General features: G+C 41.4%; 1 protein-coding gene across 1 annotated transcript in view; it reads right to left on the bottom strand.

The window, feature by feature from the left end:
• rtf1 (RTF1 homolog, Paf1/RNA polymerase II complex component) overlaps positions 1-22,405 on the bottom strand; it is a 56,016-nt gene that overhangs the window by 4,148 nt on the left and 29,463 nt on the right. Inside the window, exons 7-15 of the mRNA XM_020512738.2 lie at positions 21,676-21,811; positions 20,173-20,350; positions 18,950-19,032; positions 14,848-14,935; positions 14,405-14,512; positions 13,281-13,358; positions 10,764-10,885; positions 2,616-2,673; positions 659-736 (exon numbers count right to left, since the gene is read on the bottom strand). Of these exons, the coding sequence (XP_020368327.1) occupies positions 659-736; positions 2,616-2,673; positions 10,764-10,885; positions 13,281-13,358; positions 14,405-14,512; positions 14,848-14,935; positions 18,950-19,032; positions 20,173-20,350; positions 21,676-21,811 (929 nt within the window). The remainder of the gene's footprint in view (positions 1-658; positions 737-2,615; positions 2,674-10,763; positions 10,886-13,280; positions 13,359-14,404; positions 14,513-14,847; positions 14,936-18,949; positions 19,033-20,172; positions 20,351-21,675; positions 21,812-22,405) is intronic.

Raw genomic sequence — 22,405 nt, 5'->3', positions numbered from 1 at the left:
GAACATTTTACTGAATGAGTCAAGCACTGCTGGTGCCAGAAATTTAAAGCAAACAGAACACTGGAGACACTCAGCAGGTCTGGCACAATCTGTAAATAGAGGGAGAGTGTTAATGTTTCAAGCCCAATATGACTGCTTCAATTCAAGCCAGACTCAAAGCATTAACTGTTTTCCCTCCACAGATGCTGCCAGACCTGCTGAGTTTCTCCAGCATTCTTGGTTTATTTGTAATAAATATGGAACAAAAGTTGTACAAGTAACAGTGACTGTAAAACACCTGGATTGTTGTTAAAGCCCATCTTATATCCTTTAGGGAAGGAAAGCCGCCACTTACCAGGTCTGACTTATGTGACTCCAGACCCACTTTAAACTGCCTTCTGAAATGGTCCAGTTAGCCATTCAGTTGTATTCAAGATGACATGTCACCACTACAAGGGTAATTATGGATCGTAATAAATGCTGGCCAGTGCTATTCATACTCATGAATGAATAAGAAATAAATCTCACCGCTCAGGCAGCATTGTAAACCCTCCCTGATCAGGCAGCTTGCAAGTTGTCACTGACATTATAAAACCTCAGTGCTCAAATAGCATTGTAGAACCACACTGACACAGCATTGCATATCATGATTACTGACAGAGCTGCAAAAAGACCTTACATTGGAGACGATGGTCGGTTGACACTGGCGCCTGGTGAAGGGGTCCATTTGTTTAGTTCTCTCACTCTGGACCTCAGCCTGCACAGAATGTGAGATTACAATTAAGAAGAGTTCTGCAGCCCTGTAATTCAACAATTATCTCATGTCAGAGGCAATCTGCATATCACTACACCAAGAATGGGTTCCACTGTGAAAAACATTGAGCCACTTGTGCATCAAAAACAGCTCTGTACCACACCAAGGCTTATGGAAGAATGCTCAGTAGAAGTGAGCAGTAAGCTATTGAGACAAAGTGCTTCAATAGGCACAATTGCAGCTCATATTCCATACAGTAGTGGAGATTCCCGCATACTCATCACACTATCTCCACTGACGTACACTGGTTCCTGGTGCTCCAACATCTCAGATTTAGAACCAAGATCCACAAAGCAAAATCTTACCACAGCCTCAGCCGTTCTGTTTCTCCACAATTCCCTACTCTCCTTAAATCAGAAACAACTGCATCATGGTAATATAACCGGATTAGCAATCCAGAGGCTCACACTAATGCTTTGGAGACAAGAGTTTAAATTCCACCAAACAATAAAACATTAATCTTAGTAATAGTGATCATGAAATAACAGACTCTTATAAAAACCCATCTGGTTCATTAATACCCTTAAGGTGAGGAATTTGGCCACCCGTATCTGATCTGGTCTCAATGCAATTCCAGACCCACAACATGGCTGACTCTCAAATACCCTCTGAAATGGCCTAGCAAGCCACTCAGATGTACAAAAATGCTACAGAAAAGTCTAATACAATCAGGTGACTGCCAGGGATCTAGGTACGAGAAGCAGCAGACACACCCAACCCAATCAAGTCCTCCACTAAAATTAGGAGAGCAGTCCCAGAGTAGTGATTCAACAACCTAACAGTCACACACACACAATCACTACCACTCAGAAAACATCAACTGCACCATCACCATCCCTGGGTCTATCCTGTCCAACAGCAGGACAGACTCAGAAGTGGCAGCACAGTAATATACAGACATCAAGGTGTGGCTCTAGGAGTCCTCAACTTTGACTCCTTGAAATCTAATAGCATTACATCAAATATGGGCAAAAGAATCTCATGCCAATCACAATCAGTCACCCTCTTTGTGCTGGTGGATCAGGCCTCCTTAATGTTGAGCACCACTTAGGCGTTTTTTTGTGGGGTTGTGCATGCATGTCCACATCACCAAGTGTGGTTCAGCAGCACTGCTAGTGACTAAGCCCGCTGAAGCCTGGAGGACATATCTGCCAGACTGAAGAGAGAACCAATCAGAAGGAAAAGTCTGCCTTGACCAGAAATCTAGCTGCTGACCATTCCTCAGTTCTCTAAGCCACAGCATTGGCCAACCACAAATTAAATGAAACCACTATGCACACCTTTGAGTTCTGAAGGGTCAAAGGACCAAAACATCAACTCTCCTTTCTCTCCACAGATGTTGCCACACCTGAGATTTTACAGCAATTTCTGTTTTTGTGTATGCGCTCTAGGGCCCACTTGAACTAAACCATTCCAGTTTGTTTCACAACTGTGTTTACTAGAACATCTTACCAAACACCCACTGTCTCAAGCTGTGTTACATCAGGATTACCTGCAAAATAATATTCGCCCAGCTTCCTCCTTCCTCTGTACTCAATGCCCTTCAACACCTCAAATGAGCACCCAGCCTTCATCGGGGAGTCCGATTAATGAGCATTTGATAACGAAGATAGTCTCAGCACATCATTAGAAAATTACTGGGAAGAGAATCCTGGCTAATATTCTCTTATAAACCAATGACATTGAAGCCAGCTTTAACCCAAGCAAAATCAGCTACCACACCACAGAGAAGTTGTCAAACCAGAGACCTTCTGGTCTTCAATGCAGACTAACCAAATGCTTTCAAATCAGTAGCTAATAGTTACTTAGCAACAGCACTTACCAGCAAAGCCTTTTCAGACTCTACAATGTTCCACTCCCTGTTTCTCTGGTTTATGTAACTAGAAAAAGGAACAACAGTATTTTAGCGGAGATACTTGTGAAATAAACCAACACTTGGCTGTCCTGTGATGAATGCAATCACTGCCAAGGGCAGTTTCAAATTCTGTTTGGAATGAAGGGGCTTTACTACCAGGTGAAAGCTTATCTCCAGGCCCATCTGGGCTCAACAATGGAGGTGTGGGCCTTGCACATCAAAAACTTGGACCGTGGAATAGGTTCGGGGAATCTGTCAATAATGAGAAATTAACATCCTGTGTTGTGCCCTCTCTAAAACCTCAGACTCTTCCTGAGAATGTACGGTCCAAAGTGTACACAACATTCAAACTAAAGTCTTTAAGGTTTCGTGTGGGCTCATCGTGATCTTTTAGTTTTTATACCCTATAACTCACAATTACAATTCCCTCAAGCTGTTGCAAGCACAGACTTGAATCACTGGGAGATTTTGATTCAAAATCCAATGTAATTTTGCTGCTAATTAAAGGCACCCCGAAAAGGCTTGCTCCAGTTCAATTCAACCGACTGCAAGTTGTTCGACTTTTTGGAAAAAACCCTTTTTCAGCACGGAGCGGTATGTGGCTCAGTGATTAGCACTGCTGCCTCACAGCGCCAGGGACCCAGGTTCGATTGGGCATCTGTGTGGAGTTTGCACATTCTCTCAATGTCTGCGTGGGTTTCCTCTGGGTGCTCTGGTTTCCTCCCACAGTCCAAAGATGTGCAGGGTAGGTGGATTGGCAATGCTAAATTGCCCATAGTGCCCAGGGATGTTTAGGTTAGGTGTGTTAGACATGGGAAATGCAATGTTAGGGAAATGGGTCTGGGTGGGATGCTCTTCGGAGGAGGGTGTGGACCTGTTGGGCCGAATGGCCCATTTCCACACTAGAAAGAAGAAACAAATTGAGAACTTCAGGCCATTTCTCAGCGGTACCAGGACTTGGTGACATATAAGCCAACCACAACGATTATACAGAAAGGAACCACATATAACAACAAATGTAGACCATTCTTTCCTTCAAGTATACTCAGCAATTCTATTAGATCGTGGTTCACCTGTATCGTAAGTCCATCAGGTTGCCTTGGTTCCATATCCCTTACACTCTTGCCCAAAACAGATCAATTAGAGCTTCAAATTTTTCAATTCGTCCCCAGCCTCAACGGCTTTTTGGGGCAAGTGTTCCAGGTTCCCACTACCCTTTGTGATGAAGAGGAGCTTCCTGACATCACACCCTGAATGACCTAGCTCTAATTTTATCATGTCCTCCATTAGAGGAAATAGTTCATCTCTCAACACCCTACTGACCCCCGTTATTGAATCTGTCCACAAAGTTTATATTTTTTGAGACAGACAGAAAACAGAATTCACCCTCCTAGTTGCCAAGGAAACTAGGACCAAAACTGACATCAGAGAATGGTATTTCTGGTTGGAACTACATAAAGTATAGCCAGCAGAGCTCAAGAGAAGTTGATGAGACCAGTAGTGTAGGATAGGCAGGTTGAAGGAGAGGGCTAGGTTCAGAAGCTTGAGAATAAGCAAATATACGGTTGCTGCAGCTGCTGTGTTACCCCAATGATATTATGGGTTGGTCTACTCCAACCAGCCCAGTTGAGGAAGTTCTACAGATACATGCCTTTTTGGGTGAAGACAATGTCTGTGGAAACTGGGTCGGTTGCGTCCTGCTGTTAACTAGGAATCAGGCTAATGTTGAGAGGAGAAGCTGAAATTCTTAAGACAGACAAGAGTTTTGCAGGACTTTGACTGGTTCTGATGACCTCTCCATTGTATACTGCTGATTCAGTTCATAAGATCTGTCTTAGTTGTATTTACCATTTAATGTGCAATGTATACTTTGCAACGAACCACAATTGCCTATTAATTTAAGCTTAAGATGATTGTGAGTTTAACGCACAGGAGGCCACCTGAGATAACGTTGTTTTCTTTGTTTGATTCTTGAATTTGTCAAAAATTCTTTTCCGTTAAACAGGAGAATCAAGGTGTTAGTCTTTTCACATTTCTTTCCTTTAAAAACGTCACTGGCCTCAACTGAGTTTATAACAATCCTCCAATCAACCCAAAGACCTCAACTAAAAGTGCATTCCTCTATCATGATAAGATTATTAGAGAAGCTGAGCTGTCCACCATAGAGCAGAGAAGGTTATGAAAGTCTTGAGAGAAGTGTTTGAAGTAGTAACGAAGGATCTCGATAAAGCATAAGATTTTCCATGGCAGAAATGTGGAAAGGTCTGAATGCCCTCCCTTGATGTTGTATTATTCGACGATTACAGGAATTATATCTCCCCTTACTGTCCTTTACTCAAATAAACAAACCTAATCTATGCATCCTGTCTTCATAATCTGTCCCTTTTAGCCCAGGTATCATTTTGGCAACTCCACAGGCCAACAATACAGAGATGGCAGATAACCAAATAATTGTTTTGCTTTGATATTTACCAGGGAGATGGAACAGAGACGTACTGAATATTGAGATAACAATGAGATAATCATATTTAAAATTATATAAAAGGGATATATTAAACAAAATAAATACACTTAATGGAGTGATCTCATATTTTAAAGAAAAATAGGAAAGAGACAGCTGAGGACATTATTCTTACTATTTAATAATCTATTAAAAATAGGCACACTGCAAGAGGACTGGCAAATAGCCCAGGGGGATAGACTATGTCCAGATAATTAAGACCAGCGGTCATAGAGTCAGAGTCATAGAGTCCTACAGCCCAAATTGGTCCATGCCGATCAAAATGTCCAGCCATGCTAAACCTACTTCCCTGCACTTGGCCCATATCCTTCTAAAAGTAACAGAACTGTACAGGAAATGAGAGAATAGAAGCATATCTCTAAGAAGAAATAAATTAATGAACAGTTAGCATGGATTTCAAATGGGAAAATCTTGTTTGACCAACATTACTGAATTTTTAAAGATGGAACAAGAGCAAACAATGGTAATATAACAGATATAATTTATCCAGATTTCCAAAAGGCCTTCAACAAGGCATTACCATACTATTGATCAAGGTTGGAGATTATGGATTCCATCAGGGTACAAGTGGCACAATGGATGTGGAGTAAAGTTATTCAGAGTGGCAGAGATATGAGGTGATGTTCCAGAAAAATCAGTGCCGAGACCACTGCTGTTCACAATTTACATTAATAATCTGAACTTCAGACTCAAAAACACACTTTCTAAATTTACAGATGTCAGTAATTTAGGGAGGAGAGACAGTCATCAGATTAAAGGAGGACATTAATAAACTGCCGGCAAGATATTGTTTTATGTGATCTAGGATGCAGATCTGACACCCTATCCAATAGCCAGTTTTCCTGATGCTTATATAAAGAGAGCATGAGTTACAGGTATGGGAAAAACATTTGTATCTAAATTTCTGTATGAGTGACAAATGTTGGATCAAGGCGTGCCATGTTTATGGCTTCTCGCTTAGTTTGGACAGCTTACAGGGTTTGCTATCTGAAGAGGTATCTGGAAGGGAAGACAAAAAAAACTCAACAGCTGTGGAAGAAAATACCAAACAAAATGGGGGTGAGGACAGCCTTGTTTCACTCCATTCTTTACTATGGCTGTATAGTACTGTGCATATAATCATAAAAGATAAGGCTGAAGTATTCACAGCGATCTTCAGCCAGAAGTGCAGAGTGAATGATCCTTCTCAGCCTCCTCCAGTGGTCTCCAGCATCATAGATGTCAGACTTTTGCTAATTCGATTCACTCCACGTGATATCAAGACACAGTTGGAGGCAGTGAACACTACAAAGGCTATGGGGCCTGACAACATTCCAGCAACAGTACTAAAGACTTATGCTGCAGAACTTGTTGCTGCCAAAGCCAAGCTCTTCCATTACAGTTACAAAAGTGACATCTACCTCAGAAGATTGCATAGATATGTCCTCTACACAAAATGCAGGAAAAATCCAATTCAATTACCAATTAGCAGCCATCATTTACTCTCAATCATCAGTGAAGTGACGGAAGGTGTCATTGACAGTGCTATCAGCAGTAACCTGCTCAGTGACGTCCAATTTGGGTTCCGCCAGAGTCACTCAGCTCTTGAACTCATTACAGCCTTGTTTCAAACATGGACAAAAGAGCTGAATTCCAGGGGTGAGTTGAGGCGAGTGTGATAGCCCTTGACATCAAGGCCACATTTGACCGATTGTGGCATCAAAGAGCTCTAGCAAAACTGATATCAATGGGTACTGGGCAAACACTCTGGTAGTTGCAGTCAAACCTGGCACATAGGAAGACAGCTGTGGTTGTTGGAGGTCAGTCATCTCAGCTCCAGGACATCTCTGGATGAGTTCCTCAAAGTAGTGTCCCAACAATCCTCAGCTGCTTCATCAATGCTCTTCCCTCCATCATAAGGTCAGAAGCAGGTTTGTCAATGATTGCATTATATTCAGCACCATTCACAACTCCTCAGAAACTGAAGCAGTCCATGTTCAAATGCCAGATCTGAACAATATCCAGACTTAGGCTGAAAAGTGGTAAGGAATATTCACACCGCACAAATGTCAGGCAATGATAATCTCCAATAAGAGACAACCTAACCACTGGCCTTTAATATTCAATGGTGTTACTACCATTGAATCTTCCCATGATCAACATCCTGGGGGTTACCATTAACCAGAAACTCAACTGGACTCAGCACATAAACACAATGGCTAGAAAAGCAGGTCAGAGGCTAGGAATACTGTAGCAAGTAACTCACCTAACTCCCCAAAGTCTATCCACCATCTACAAGGCACAAGTCAGGAGTGTGATGGAATACTCCCACGTGCCTGGATGGGTGCAGCTCCAATAGTCAAGAAGTTTGACACCATCCAGGACAAAGCAGCCTACTTGATTGACACCACATCCACAAGTACTCCACTCCCTCCACCTCCAACACTCAGTAGCAGCAGTGTGTCCTATCTACAAGATGCACTGCAAAAATTCACCAAAGATGCTTAGACAGCACTATCCAAATCACGACCACTTCCAACTAGAACTAGGATAGCAGACATGTGGAAACACCGCCACCTGCAAGTTCCCCTCCCAGCCACTCAACATCCTGACATGGAAATATATTCCTTTGCTGTCAGTGGGTCAAAATTCTGCAACTTCCTACTGGCATCGTGGGTCTACCTGCAGTACGTGGACTGCAGGGATTCAAGAAAGCAACTCACCACCACCTTCTCAGGGGCAACTACAGAGGGCAATAAATGCTGGCCAGCAAAGCCCACGTCCCACGACTGAATAAAAAGAAAACTCATCCGCTCCATTCATGAGAAAGGAACTTTGGTGGACTGCCAATTTTCTACAATATCATGCAGAGTCTTGCCCTGATGTTTTTGTGAGATCTACGAAAGCAAGGCAAAGTGATTTATCCTGTTCCCTCCACCTGCCTTGTCGCTGGTATCGCTCTCCCAGCACAGAAACCTCATTGTCCTTCAGAAGACACTCAGTCTGCAAGTTTAAGGAGTATTTTTAAACATGATCCTGGCAAAGTAATCAGTATAAGAATCAAGAAGTCCAACAGAAAATTCAAACAAATTTTTTTAAAAACTCAGTGGTGAGAATTTGGAACTCACAATCACAGGGAATGGGTGAAGTGATTCGTACAGATCCATTCAAGAATAAGCTAAACATACGAGGGAGAAAGAAAAAAAGATGGCTATGATAGTAGATTTAGTTGAGAAAAGTTGGGGCAGAGGTTCAATTGGAACATGAACACCGGCATGGATTGGTTAGGTCGAATAGTCTGTTACCATGCTGTATATACTACGCAATCCTGTGAATCTGCTATTAACACCATTCACAATGTTAACTCCCAAGCTGCTGCTCCCAGACACACGTACATTCTTCCTCACCAACCATCTCACAAACCCTCCTGCCCATACATCTGCCACACCATGGTATTTCGCACAGTAGACAAGATCAGGTGCAATCGATGGTGAAAAGGGGGTCAGAAAGCTGGAAATAATTTGATCAAAGCACACAGATACAATTCTGTTACCATTTTTAAAATCGATACCTTCTCGTTTTTGTAGCTAAATTATCATTTTGTCCAAGTAAAGAAGCTGGAGCATAGAAGCTTTTCTCCAAAACATGCAGAGCAGCTAGAGGTTGAAGGAGAATTGGGGGATGGGAGGATATTTAATTCAAGCAAATTTCATAATTTGCTGTAAGGGTGTTAGATATACATTCAATAATAACTTATTAAAATGAATTGGATAAATACTTGAAACAAAACAAGCTGCAGCATTACTAGGCAAGACAGTGAAACTAAGTAGATAGCGCTCTCAAAAGCTCCAGCACAAACATGATTCTACACAAGACTGAAACAATTGCACCACCACTCAGTGCGAGAATATAATAATCAATCTGACAACTTTAAATAAGTAAACCCATTATAAATGGGCACAGAAATTTATGATGTGGAGAACTGGATGTAAGAGACATTCTCACTATCATCCCCAATACACTGCCCTGATATGATACTAGTCTTGGTCACAGACAGTACATTAGATAGCTGACAGGTTAAATAAATCTGAGCAAAGGCATAACAGTCAATTTCCTGGCCAGCTCCATAGATCTCCCCAGCAAAATCCAATAGCTACCAGGATGGACAACAGTCGCAGATTTATCTTATAATTTAGCATGGAGATTCACTAACTCAATAAAGGCAAAGTGATACAACTTAAGCCTTCTTGTTCCGCAAGCCTCAGCTGCTCAGTCTTGGGTTTCCAAACACTCAATTTGATTTCTAAATGATTTTCTCCCAGCACAGCCAGCGTTGTTGTTTAGGTCTTGATCATAGTTTAATGCGCAGCATTCTTTTTGCTGAGTTCAAAGGTTGTGATTCAAGTCCTGAACCAATATCTTGATCAGGTGAGGTAAGCCTATTTGCCCGTGACATCAAAGCACCTTGGAAAATTGAAATCAATGATAATCGGGGAGAAAATGCTCCACTTTCTGGAGTCATGTCCAGCTTCTTTGTGCAAATGATCAGACTCAAGGACACCACTGAACAAGTTCCTCAGGACAGTGTCCTTGACCCAACCATCAGCTGCTTCATCAGTGATCATCCCTTCGTCATTGGGTTAGCTGTGGGGATTATTTTAAGATGATTGCAATGTTCAGTATCATTCACAATTCATCAACTACTGAAGGCAGACTGTGCCTGCAAACAGCTTCACCTTTACCATGTTCAGGCTTGGGCTTAACTCTGCTTTCTCTCCACAAGTGCTGCCAGACCTGCTGAGTTTTCCCAACAATTTCCATTTCAGGCTTGGGTTGACAAGTGGCAATTGGCATCACAAGTGCCTGACAATGACCATCTCCAACAAAGAATCTATTCGTCATGCCTTGATTTTCAATATCATTGCTGACTCCTTACCACTAGTCAGAAACTGAACTCTACGAGCTATACAAATATTGTGGATACAACAGCAGGTCAGAGACTTGAATTGTGGCAAGTAACTCACATCCTGACTGCCAAAGTCTGTCCAATAACCCCTTTAAAGGAATGTGATAGAATATTACCTATTAGCCTGCTTCATCAGCACTCAAAGCTCAACACTATCCAAGACAAAGCAACTTGGAAGTACATCATTCCTTCACTGTCGCTGAGTTAAAATCTTGGAACTCTTCACTACAAGGACTGTGCTCATTCAAGGCAGCAGCTCAGCACCACTACAAACCCAAGGAGAATTGGGGATATGCAATCATCTTTTGGTCTTGCTAAATCCTCAGAACAAATCAGAGGAAATCAAATTCAGCTGACACACCAGAACAGCAACTGAGTGAATGCTGCACTGTCAGAGGTGCTATCATTTGATGAAGTGTTAAAACTACAGCCCTATTTTTACCTTCTGACACAAATGTAAAGGATCACAAAACCATTTGAAAAAGGAGAAGTTTCTTCTGGCTACCCTGACTAACACATCCCATATCCAGCATTACTGAAACATTATCTGGTCATTTATTTAATTTGTGTTTGAGAGAGCTTGTTGTGTACATATTTGCCACAAAATAACTGTACTCTCTGGTACATCCAGAGGTTATGAAAGGCACACCTGATGGCAGAGATGTTTTTGGTGCGAAGTCTGTCAAGGGCCTCTGCCCGTTCTTCTAGTTCATTCAGCTGATCCTGGATTTGTCGCGCTTTGTCTGGCTCACCCGCTTCTTCTGCCATCGCCTTAAGAAAAAAGGATGGAACAAGGTATTACTAGAGTGGAGATATTGGGTATCAGCATACTGTAACAATTCAGGTTAAAGGCAGGCTCAACAGAAGAGCTGAACCTTAAATTGACAGGGAAATACTACACAGCTAACCAACCAAAAACACTGATCTCAGCACAGCACAAAGCAACATCAGATGGGCAAACCAAAGCTCTTGGGGTCACAGTGAGAGATGGGCTGATAGCAGCGATAGCCCTATACCCTCACCTCTCCAGTGGTGACGCTCACTTCAGGAGTCTAGTTTCAGCTCCTCCTCTCTAGCTAGGTTCCAAAATGAACATCTGTGTTTTTAACAAAAGCATTTCTCAGTTTCCTGTAAGGTGCACTGATGTGTAGATGTGTAAGCTGCTCACGAGATGCCCCGATTTGAGGTAACACACTCAGGGCAGTGCAAAACATTTAAACTAGCTCTGCAATGAAAGGAATGGAAATATTAGTTTTTAGAACTCAATTCTTTGCAATTTGACAACGTTTCCAGGGAAATGAATTCCAGTAAACCCCAAAACTTACACGCCTAAATCAGTGGGAACTTTCTTGCAGCACAACTGACCTGACTTCAGAGTGTCTTCGGTTTTATTGACATTCCCTTGAGATAAAGCTTGTTCATTAAGTTCATTGTAAGTTAAAGGTTTCCCTTCAACAAACTGAACTTGTCATAAGGAAATGGGTCTCATGCAGCTGTTTCTGAGAAAAGCAATACAACGCATTTTTTTTGGGCTGGAACAGCCCGGTTCCTTGGCCCATTTCCCAGACAGCTCATCTCCTGTGTCATGGCCTGGTTCAACAGCTTTGTATACTGCCCCTTAGCTTGATTTGCCAATAGCCAAGACATAGCCACACTTTCACATTCAACTTAGAGAAAACCATCCTCTTCAAAATCAGGGTCAAAGTTTAATGACGACAACAATGGAGGTAAGTTGATATTTTATTTCTTATCCAACTGGCCCCTTTCTCTATTACTTACCCCTGTAAGTTAATTAGTTGATTATACAGAAGTATTTAATGCATTGAGCAAGGGGTAGGGTTTTGCAAGTGGACTGGGCAGATGTATGCAACTGTAGAACATCTGCAGCAGAGTTTTGGACTTCTTAGTAACGAGCAACCACAATTTTGGGCAGCAATGGAAGACAGAAGCAGGGGCTTTGGGTTTAGAAACACCTTTGAGAAAGTCTGGCTGCATTGCTTGGTGGTTTCCTGTACAGGAGTATCTGCAGCTTACCCAGAACCAGTGCAACAGTACTAACGGGATGTGGCAATGCACAAAGCAGGGCATAGAAAGGAAAGAGAATCTCTCACAAGCCACCTGACATGCTGTGAATCTTGATACAGAGAACTCTGCTTATCAACACATTAAGTACAGCTCAGCTTCCAGTAGAAACAGTTTGTCATCCAAACTGTTAAGGGGTAGGCAAGAGGGTGAGAGAGACAGACACACAGAGACACACAGAGACACAGAGAGAAAGGGGCCATCATTTTCATGAGTTCTAATACACAATTTTTAATTTGTAACATACTCTGTCAATACAGACACTTCACAGTCCTAATGCTAAATAAGATTACAACTTCCATTTACGAAATACCTTTACCATCCTGAAGTGCTGCATAGGTAGAAGTCTGAGGAGAGTGGGGACGAAAACTGGAGGGCAAGAGATCAAGAGAGGGCTAGAACATCAGGTTGGAGAGACGGGCTTTGAAAAGGTTTTGAAATGATGAAAGAGAAATAAGACAGAAATGATGAGAGAAATGGAGTCATATGCAAGTTTAAGGAGGGAGTTTGGAGAACGAAATTAAGGGCACGATCAGGACAGCAAAGTAGGAAGTGATACAAGATTGGAAAATTATGTAAAAATGGAAAGGGGTGAGGCTGCATAGATTCAGAAAAGTAACTTTTAAATGTAATGCATTGGAATATGGGTATTTATAATGAATATACGTGAAAAAGGCATTTGTAATGGAACTGTCGAAAAATAGAAAGGTCATTTGTATGACTTCAACATTAAGACCAAATTACTTGTGCGTGCCTAGTCTAATTAGCCCAGCTTCGAACGTCAATTTACCTGATAACAATACTGGTTTGGAAACCCCGTGTCTCCTTCCACTCCTTAATCCCATGCTGAATTTTACACCTCCACTCAAAGATTTTGAGTCTTTTTTTTAAGGAAAAAGCTGTCTATACCCTTATCCTGACCTTATTAGCCTTATTATACTCTCAGGACAAGCAAACCCTCTGGCTGTGCAAACACCAATCTGGATCCTGGCCTACATTCCCCTCTGCCCACCTCTATTCTTGCCCTCCCCTTGGCCAATGTACAAAAAACAAACACAAATATCCTCATAAGGATATCACTCACCTTTTCTTTCATAAGTTGCGTCTTTTTCATAGCATAATTGGAAGGAGCTTTCCTGAATCGGTCTTTTTCCTTTACAATCTGCAAGAACAGGATAGAGTGGCTCAACAAGGGCAAAAAGAATATGATCCCTACGATCCACCAGGAGTTGAGGGTGTTCTCAGTTTGAAGAGCAGGCTTCTGTACATTTAGATAGCAATGTGTCAACTAAAGCTTCAAGGTGATTCTGTACAATATTGCCCAAACCTCCAAAGTAATACCATATAACACCAATTTCCTGAAAACAATTATCTGCACTCCTGTGATACTTCCATTTGCAAATTCACGATCTACATTGGCTCTGAGAAAGAGACACTAGGAGCTTCCTGGTCTTCAAGTCCCAGTTTAAACTTGATGTTTACCAGTCTTTGGTTCAAGCGCAATAACGCATTTTAATCTGACTGCAGTTCATAATATAGTCAAATAATTTATTGCTGCATTGGCCCTTTGATATATACATAGCCCATTTACCCTAATGATTAGTTAGGAAGAAACAAAATGAATCATTTTAATAAAGTATGAAACTATTATGCCCCCAAACTATTAAATACTAGTCAGTCACCTTTTGAATCAGAGTTGAACTAGTCACAGAGTAATAGAGACGACACTAAGTTGCTTATATGGACCAAGTTGAACTGAATCACTCAGACCCAAAACATGAAAATGATCCAACCCTGGCATTAAGTTTGCCATTTTAGAAGCTCTAGAATGGTTGATGTGCAACGTGGGACGAGATCAGACACTAGGCTGGCAATGCACTCTGCTGGAAGTCTGCTAGTGACCCAAGAATTAGTAAGTGCCCCTCTCTTACCGGGATAGCGATAAAGTTTGAACTTCACCAGAATGGAATATGTTTAACCACAAAACAAACTAAGCAGGAGTTCTTGTGGCACAGTGGTAGCGTCCCTACCTCTAGACCAGGAAACCCGGGTTCAAGGCACACCTCCAAAGGAGTGTAATACAATCTCCAAACAGGCTGATCGGGGGGGTGGGTGGGCGGTGGAATTAAACGATATTGGAGATTGAAAAACAAAAAGAGACACATTACCAACTTTGCCCTAGTTGCTGGTTTTTGCTCCAGCGCATACCTCTTCGATGTCACGGTCGTTGAATTTATACTCCAGTGCCTGTTTGATCTGCTGCTCCTTCTTGTTAACTTCATCCATGGTTGGTAACTGCATTCCTCCCATCATTATCTGTAATAATGGGAATCAAGTTAAGCTATCGCAGTTACAGGCTGTATCAGTCCTGCTGCTGACCCGAGACCCTGAACCACATAACCCAATTCCTCCTCACTGTTCACGCCATAAGCAGGGCTGAAACCCATGCACCGTTGTTACCTGGTGAAGCTTTCCAAAGCTTTGATAGCAGGGACCCCCATTTGATTATTTTTACATGCAAATCCTTCAAGTAGCAGAGTAAATGGTCAGATGAAGACATCAGCCTTGCAGTTTACTAGCTGCCACATTGCTTCTCAAGGTTAGATACATAAAACTAAAGTTAACAAACCCAAGCCCACCACAGAACTCACCGTTTCCCTCCATTTCATAAACTCAGTTTCTGTGAACTCTTGGTTTGACACAAACTCAAGACGAAACACCCGTTCATCTGACCCATGTCTAGGGGACAAAAAAAAAAAAAATAATCACACTTCTGTAATCAGAGGATGGAAAACTGGATATAAAATAAGACTTGTACCCTTCATGGCTGTTTGCAATTAATCTGGGAAGTACTGAAACAGATGTTGCCGACGTCTGCAAGACATTTCTCAAGTCAAATGGCTGGAAAACCCAAGATGTTAATAAAACCAACTCCACGGATCCTAATATCTGCTTTTGATAAAGATGAGATAGAGATAGAGATAAGACTAACTTGCTTATATGGGCCATGTTGAAGTGAATCACTCAGACCCAAAGCTTGAAAATGTCCCAAACCTGGCATTAAGTTTGCTATTTAAGAAGCTCTAGAATGGTTGGTGTGCAACATGGAACAAGATCAGACACTCGGCTGTCAATGTTTCTTTCAGTAAGATTACATGTATTGTGTAGGAACCTTATCTAGATCAAAACAAAATGTTGATATCTTTTCACTGGATTTGTCTACAAGGTTCCCACCCTATCCCCTCAAGAAAGATTGCTGCACACAGATGATAATTTAACGGTCAATTCAACTTTCCACCAGATACGTATCACCCAGAGAAATTCAATCTGACCAAGATTGTTCAAGAACATCTTTTGGCTCCTCAATAGATGAAAAACAAGCAGGAAACTGATACACATGGCTAAGGTGCTGAGTTACTATGTCAGGTGAGCCATTGGCGATGAGATGTAGTTAAAAAGGAAACTTAATGAGATAACCTGCTATTAGTATGCCAGATAGCAGGAGAACTCTGAGTGGTCTCACAAATATACGTATAGGGAAGATAACCAACCTTTAAATGCACCTCAGGCAGTAAAGCAGCAAGAGAGTGATATCACTGTCATTTGAACCCTCAGATATAAAGACAGGACTGGAAGTTTTCAAATGGAATCCCCAGCAATAGGATTAGCCAATAAAGAGGTGACAAGAGAATTTGAGTAAAATGTCACACATTTTCCAGTGAGTTTTAGGGTGACATAGTCACATTGTCAGAAGAATGAATCGCTGTGTGGAGATGTACTTTAGTTAGATTTATGGGATAGACTGAACCCTGAGATATTGGCTCATCCCAGAAGAAAACACACTCGTATTTTTGAAGAAATTTCAGACCAGGAGTCACTGGAGTTTAATGCTGCAACCATTCATCTTAAAAATTGCTCATGTTGAAGGAAGGATCAATGCAATTGCAGATGTTTTATCTATAGTTTGTCTGTTCAAATACAAGACAGCTTATGAAGTTAATTTAAATGTCAGAAGTTTTGGACAATCTCACCATCTGTTTAAATGCAATAATTTTGGATCAAGGACCTGTGAGCACAAAATGGCAGACATTTCACTGTAGATTGCACAATTGGAGAGGATAATTGCGTGTATTGCATGCATAATGCATAGTCGCTAAAGTTTTTACAATGTTAAAATGCTTCGTATTTTAAAGGCTTCTGAAAACATTACTGCATTACACTTCTGCCTTTGAGGTGAAATATTTGATGGCGCATGTGCTTTTGGGAGGAACGAAGTAAATATTTTACATTTAGGTGACAGTCCCTTTAAGAACTAGGCATCTCTAGAAGAATATTTCCTATAAAGCACCTTGCTTCCAATAACTAGTCACGAAGAAGCAACCTGGGAAATACACAATAGAGACAGGGCTAATAAAAAGTTATGTAGCAGTGAGTGGATTAGAGATGTGGCTCTGATCTCAGGCAGATTTTCAGCATTTTTTTTTTTAAATGTTTTAGAACAAGCTTGCTGCAGGAAACATTCCTTTTAAGCAGATTTGAGCAGAAATCCTACATGCTGACTAAAGAGTCTAAACCTCTGGTTATTTGAAGGACTTCTCAAACAATGGGTTGTGCTTCAAGACAATCGAGCCAAGATAGAGCGCCTGAGATGCAAGATTGCAAAGTTACAGAAAATTAGAAACAAGAGGCATCCGATATGAGGTGGCTATGCTCAATATGTTAGTGATGGCTATGTTACACAGGATGCCTACAAACTTTAAAACATTAAAGTGGTTATCTTTTAATTTCCAATGAGTATTATACTTGAGTTTATTTGGCGTGCAAGTCAAATTGGGTTTAGAAGGAGAGTTGAGTTCAGAAGATAATTTTGCTTTAAACCAATATTCTTTGTCCTTCTTCATCTAATACCTTTAACATAACTAAAGATACAGTATAGCTATCAGCATCCTTGTTCTTTGATTTTTCTATAGTAAACACAAACCTTGTGGCTTCCTTCTTTCAGTAAATACCTGGCTTTTTGAATTCTAAAATGAGAAATAAATGTTACTGGTCTGTACCAAGGTCATAACATCAGACGTGAGGAAAGGCTGAGGTGCTGAATCCATGTAGGACGTTTGCGTCTGATCATTGTCCCAGGAGTTTGCTTGCTCAGTCTGATCTGATAGATTATGTTTAATCAGTACAGATTTTACCCACTAACTGAGAAGACCAAAAGGTAGAATTCATAAATACAAAACTCAGATCTAATAATGAAACTTCTAAATCCCCAGTGAATGGTTTGGATATGGAACTTGCTACCACAAGGAGTAATTGATGCAAATAGCACAGATTCACTCAAGTGTATACCAGAGAAATAATGAGGGAAAAAAGAATAGAAGGATACACTTACAAGTTAAAAAGAAATAGGTTCATGTGGAGCATAAACAGCTACATTGAGCATTCACAGCAAATGGCCTGTCTAAATGCTGTAGATTCAATCTAATGCAAAATCTTCAAATGCAGTGAATCAGGACACCATACTTCACACAATCGCTGAACAGGATGGTGCGGTGATACAATCTTCTCCCCCAAACTGAAATAAATTCTCAACTAATTTGGCTGGTTCACCGTAATCAATACACCAACATCTAGCAGTCCAATTAACTACAGGGTTGGTTCTGAACTATACTGATAGACTCATTATGACAGTATCAGGGCAGGTGAGATTTGAACCCAAACCTTCTAGACACTACCACTACACCACAAGACTCTTTCCTGTTGTTAACTCCCTGGTCAATTAATTTGCAGAGCAGTGATTGGCATTGCATTTATTTCCTTTAATCGAGATAATCAGATGGAAGTCAGACCAAATTACAGTAATCTCACAAACAGGTGAAGACCACCTAGTCCCTCATTCAGTTAGATCATGGCTGGTTCATATCGGAACTGTATTATCCACCATAGTTGCACATTGATTTTATTTAACAAAAATAAAATCAGTTCGAAATATTTAACCATTCCCCAGACTTAAGTCTGTACGCGAAGGCACATGGGCGGGGGGGATAAAATCTAGATTTCTGCTATCCTTTACGTGAAGAAACCCTTTCAGATATTGCACCTCCAACAGCATAGCTTTAATTTTATGATTATATTCAATCCTAGCTCCAGATTCCCTCATGAATTAGTTTCTCCCTCTACCTTAACAACTCCTTTAAATATCTTAAAAGCCTCAACGGCATCAATGCTTAATTCCAGGGGGAAAGAATCCGTGCCGGTTTTTGGCAAGTATAGGATTCAGTTACAATGTAGTGCCAAATATGTTTCAAGCTGCACTGGTGTCTACCACATTGGCAGTTCTGATGAATGGTTATTCAAGTACCGGATCCCAGGGTTGGTTCCACATATCAAAGCACATTGCAATAGCAGCAATTAAATTCAAGAGCGCAAACTGCAGCAGAAGCAAAGGAAAGAAGGTGGCAGAATAAAATGTACTCAATATGGAGAGGGGCAATTTTTCATCCCCACTGACTGTTAAGGAAGGAATACAGCATATCACACACTTGGGATTTTCCAGCAGTTTGGTTCATTTCAGCTGAAATTACAGCCTCCTACAAGCTACATATTTTGAAAGACAGAGCTCCATGCAATCACAAGACCCAACTGCTGCAGACCAGACAACACTTCATAAAATCACGGGAACAGTGAGAGGAACTGGACAACAACTACTCAACTCAGAACCTTAGTTTCAATTCTTGTCATTTCCTTTTTACCTACCGTAACTGTAGGCCTTTGTTTGTTCTTGAACTGCCCAACTGGTATACTTTTCCCGTTTCTACAACACCAGTGATCTCTGCGACCTGTGAGTAGAGAGAGATATTTTCAACAAGCCACATGCACACTTATTTGATGCTGGGACTAAGGGTAGGATAGATGTTCATACAGCACAGGAGATCAGAAGGAGCGAACCAAGCCTATGCAAAGCTTGAACATTAAAAGCTTGTCAGGAACATTAAAGTGTGTTTATCAGTTAGACAAAGGAGTAGGCTAATGTAGAAATGGTGCAATGAGTTTTGTTTACAGTAGAATGATAATGCTGACAGGAGGAAGTATGTGATGTCATTTAGAGCCTAGGAGGGAAATTCAGAGAAACTTTCAACAAAATATAAGTGATGAGGACACACATATTGGATCTTAAATGTTCATCGCAGCTTTACACTGATCCTAAACATCCAATCTGTTCTGCAGAGGTCAGCGTTGAGATCACAACAGTTCATGTTATACATTAACGATCTGGAGGAAAGAACTGAGGACATTGTTCCCAAGTTTGCAGGTGACGGAAAGATAGGTAGGGGAACAGGTATAATTAAGGAAGCAGGGAGACTGTAGAAGGATTGGACAGGCCCAGAGAGTGGGCAAAGAAGTGGCACATAGAAAACAATGTGGGGAAATGTGAGGTTATGCACTTTGGCAGGAAGAATAGAGGCGGAGAATATTTTCTAAACAGGGACAGGCTCCAGAAATCTGAAGCACAAAAGGACTTGGGAGTCCTAGTTCAGGATTCCCTTAAGGTTACCATGCAGGTTCAATTGGCAGATATGAAAGAAAATGTAATGTTAGCATTCATTTCAAGAGGGCTAGAACACAAGAGCAGGAATCTACTGCTGAAGCTAAGGTTCTGGTCAGAGAGCATTTGGAATACATTTTTGGGCACCGTATTGAAGGAAGGATATGCTGACCTTTAAGACAGAGACAAATTGGTTCTTGATTAGTAAGGGGATCAAAGGCTACAGGGAGAAGGCAGGAGAATGGGGTTGAGAAACAATCAGCCATGATCAAATGGTGGAGCAGACTCGATGGGCTAAATGGCTTAATTCTGCTCCTGTATCTTAGGGCCACAGCCTGACGCTGACCCTAACTCTCCTTCGTCGCAGCTTCAAATTGACACTAAATGGCCATCCCAGTGTCAGGTTGATCCAAATACACCAGACAATACTTACCCTGTATACTGGCTTCCCATTGCTGTTTCCAATGCCAACGCGAACAAAGCAACCAACTGCTGTTTTGGAAAAGAAGGGCATGTGACACCATCGCTCCAGTTTATAGCGCGAAAGCCTGATTTTGTTGAGTTCCTCTGGTAAAGTGACCGGCAGTGACTTGGCCGGAACTTCCTCTTTTCTGTCCCAATACAAATGAAGTTAATTTTAGTAACAATGAACTTAAATCCTGATATCAGCATTAGACATAACAGCATCACATCATTACCAGTCTCCACAATATTAGCTAGGTGTCCTGTTCCCACTGCTGTCTGCTCTGTGCATGGAGTGAGATCAGAGTCAGGCTCAACTGAAAGCCCTCTGGGACTGAACTTGACCTATCTACACAGTACATAACTCTGAAAAGATTAACTGAAGCCACACCACTCCTTCTCCAAGTTGCTCTTTTCATAGAAGTATCACCACAAGATTAACTCCCTATTCGTTAGAATCACAGGTACTCGCTGTCTTGAGGTAACATCCTCTTCCCAATCTCATTCCCTTCCCTTCTCATCCCACAAACACTGCCTCCTTGTACTCTGCTGGGAAGTCAATAAGTCCCATGTGAACCATGCTCTTACAATCCCCAGTCTTACAGCAAGCAGGAGGTGAAGCTTAATTAATTATGGTCTTTACTGCAGCATCTTCCCCCAAAACGCTGTGGTCAGAGTGGCCCCCACCAACAAGTCACATACTGGTCACTTTCCCTACTCCAACACTTTCACTCTTGTAAACATCTCAGTCTGTTCCACTTCTCACAACTCTCCTTTATGTCAGACTAAAAGCAGTCCTCAACCCTTTCCTCCACAATGCACTGCACTGAATTGACAATGAGTTCTTTCTCTGCTCCCCTAGCCATCTCATCAACATTCACTGCCCAGACCCTCCATGAAAACTTTGCCATCACATTCATGCTCATCACCCGGACCTCCTCACCTGTCATGGTCTTAATTGTAGACAATAATCTATCACACAAGTACCTCTCTCTCCAATGACCCTGAAAAATCTCTCGCACAGGTCTCATGAAACTTCCAAACTCCTAACTTCCTTTTCTATCAAGAACCATTCTCTGTAAACCTAATATTTCTTCAATGACAGCTTTTCAATTTTCATCCTTCTGTCCCGAGCAAAACATTCAGCAACTTGTACACCCGCCACCTGGATACACTTTCACACTGTCAAATCCAAAGGCTCCTGATATCTTGTGCACAACTATTTTGAGTCATGTGTCAGCATATCAGACTCAACCACACAACTGGCCCCTAATCCATTAGTTTACTTGCCCTTCTACTCCAACACTTCAGGTGTAAAGTTTTATTCCATCTACTGGTTAATATTAGCAGTGAAACTTGCCCTGTAGTCTGGCTGTGTTAACAGGAATGTAATGAGGCACAATAATTCAGATTAAGATCTTAGTTACCCAAAGATGTTCACTGCAGGTAGGTCACAGTCATATTAAGAACTTACTCTTCCTCTTCATCAGAAGACGACGATCTAGATGATCGATCACTCTTCACACTCGACTGCTCTTCCTCCTCTTCCTCTTCATCATCAGAATAAACCTCACTGGCTTTTAGAGGCTGTTTCCTGGCCAACAATTCAGCTGAAATAAACCCCAGACTCATTATTTTCATGCACTAACTCAATGAAAAACAGCTTTCTTTCCTAATGCTCACTTCTGCCACCCAAGTCATGCCATTTTCCTTTCTGCTGTCTTGAATACCTTGTAACAGGCTCAAGGCTGCCAAGATGTACTCTCACCTATCAGCTGTGCCTATCTATATTATCCACTTGCCCTATCTTACCACATAGCATGACTGCTAGGGTCCAAGTTCACTAACTTTGTTCCCACTACCATTTGGGTTCTACCTGTGGAACAATTACTACCCTTTCCTGCATCTCCCTCTATACTGCCTGCTCACTTACAAATAAAGCATTTGGATCCCACAACGTTACTGGGAAAGAAAGCACCGACATTGTGTTGAACAAGATTTGCCTTATGGGTAGTGATATCTTTCCCCTTACTGAGTTCGCTCAACATGATTGTACTTTCCTAAATTACAATAGCAACCACACTCACAAAGCATTTAATACTCTATACACTATTTTGAGATGACTGGATGTTCAGTTTTGAGGGACACTACATTAATTCAAGTCACTTTCTCTAATATCTATCGTACCCAAAGTACGGCAGTGG

The sequence above is a fragment of the Rhincodon typus genome, chromosome 8 (assembly GCF_021869965.1).
Source record: "Rhincodon typus isolate 14 chromosome 8, sRhiTyp1.1, whole genome shotgun sequence".
Taxonomy (NCBI): Eukaryota; Metazoa; Chordata; class Chondrichthyes; order Orectolobiformes; family Rhincodontidae; genus Rhincodon; species Rhincodon typus.
This window is presented reverse-complemented; position numbering and strand designations above follow the sequence as displayed.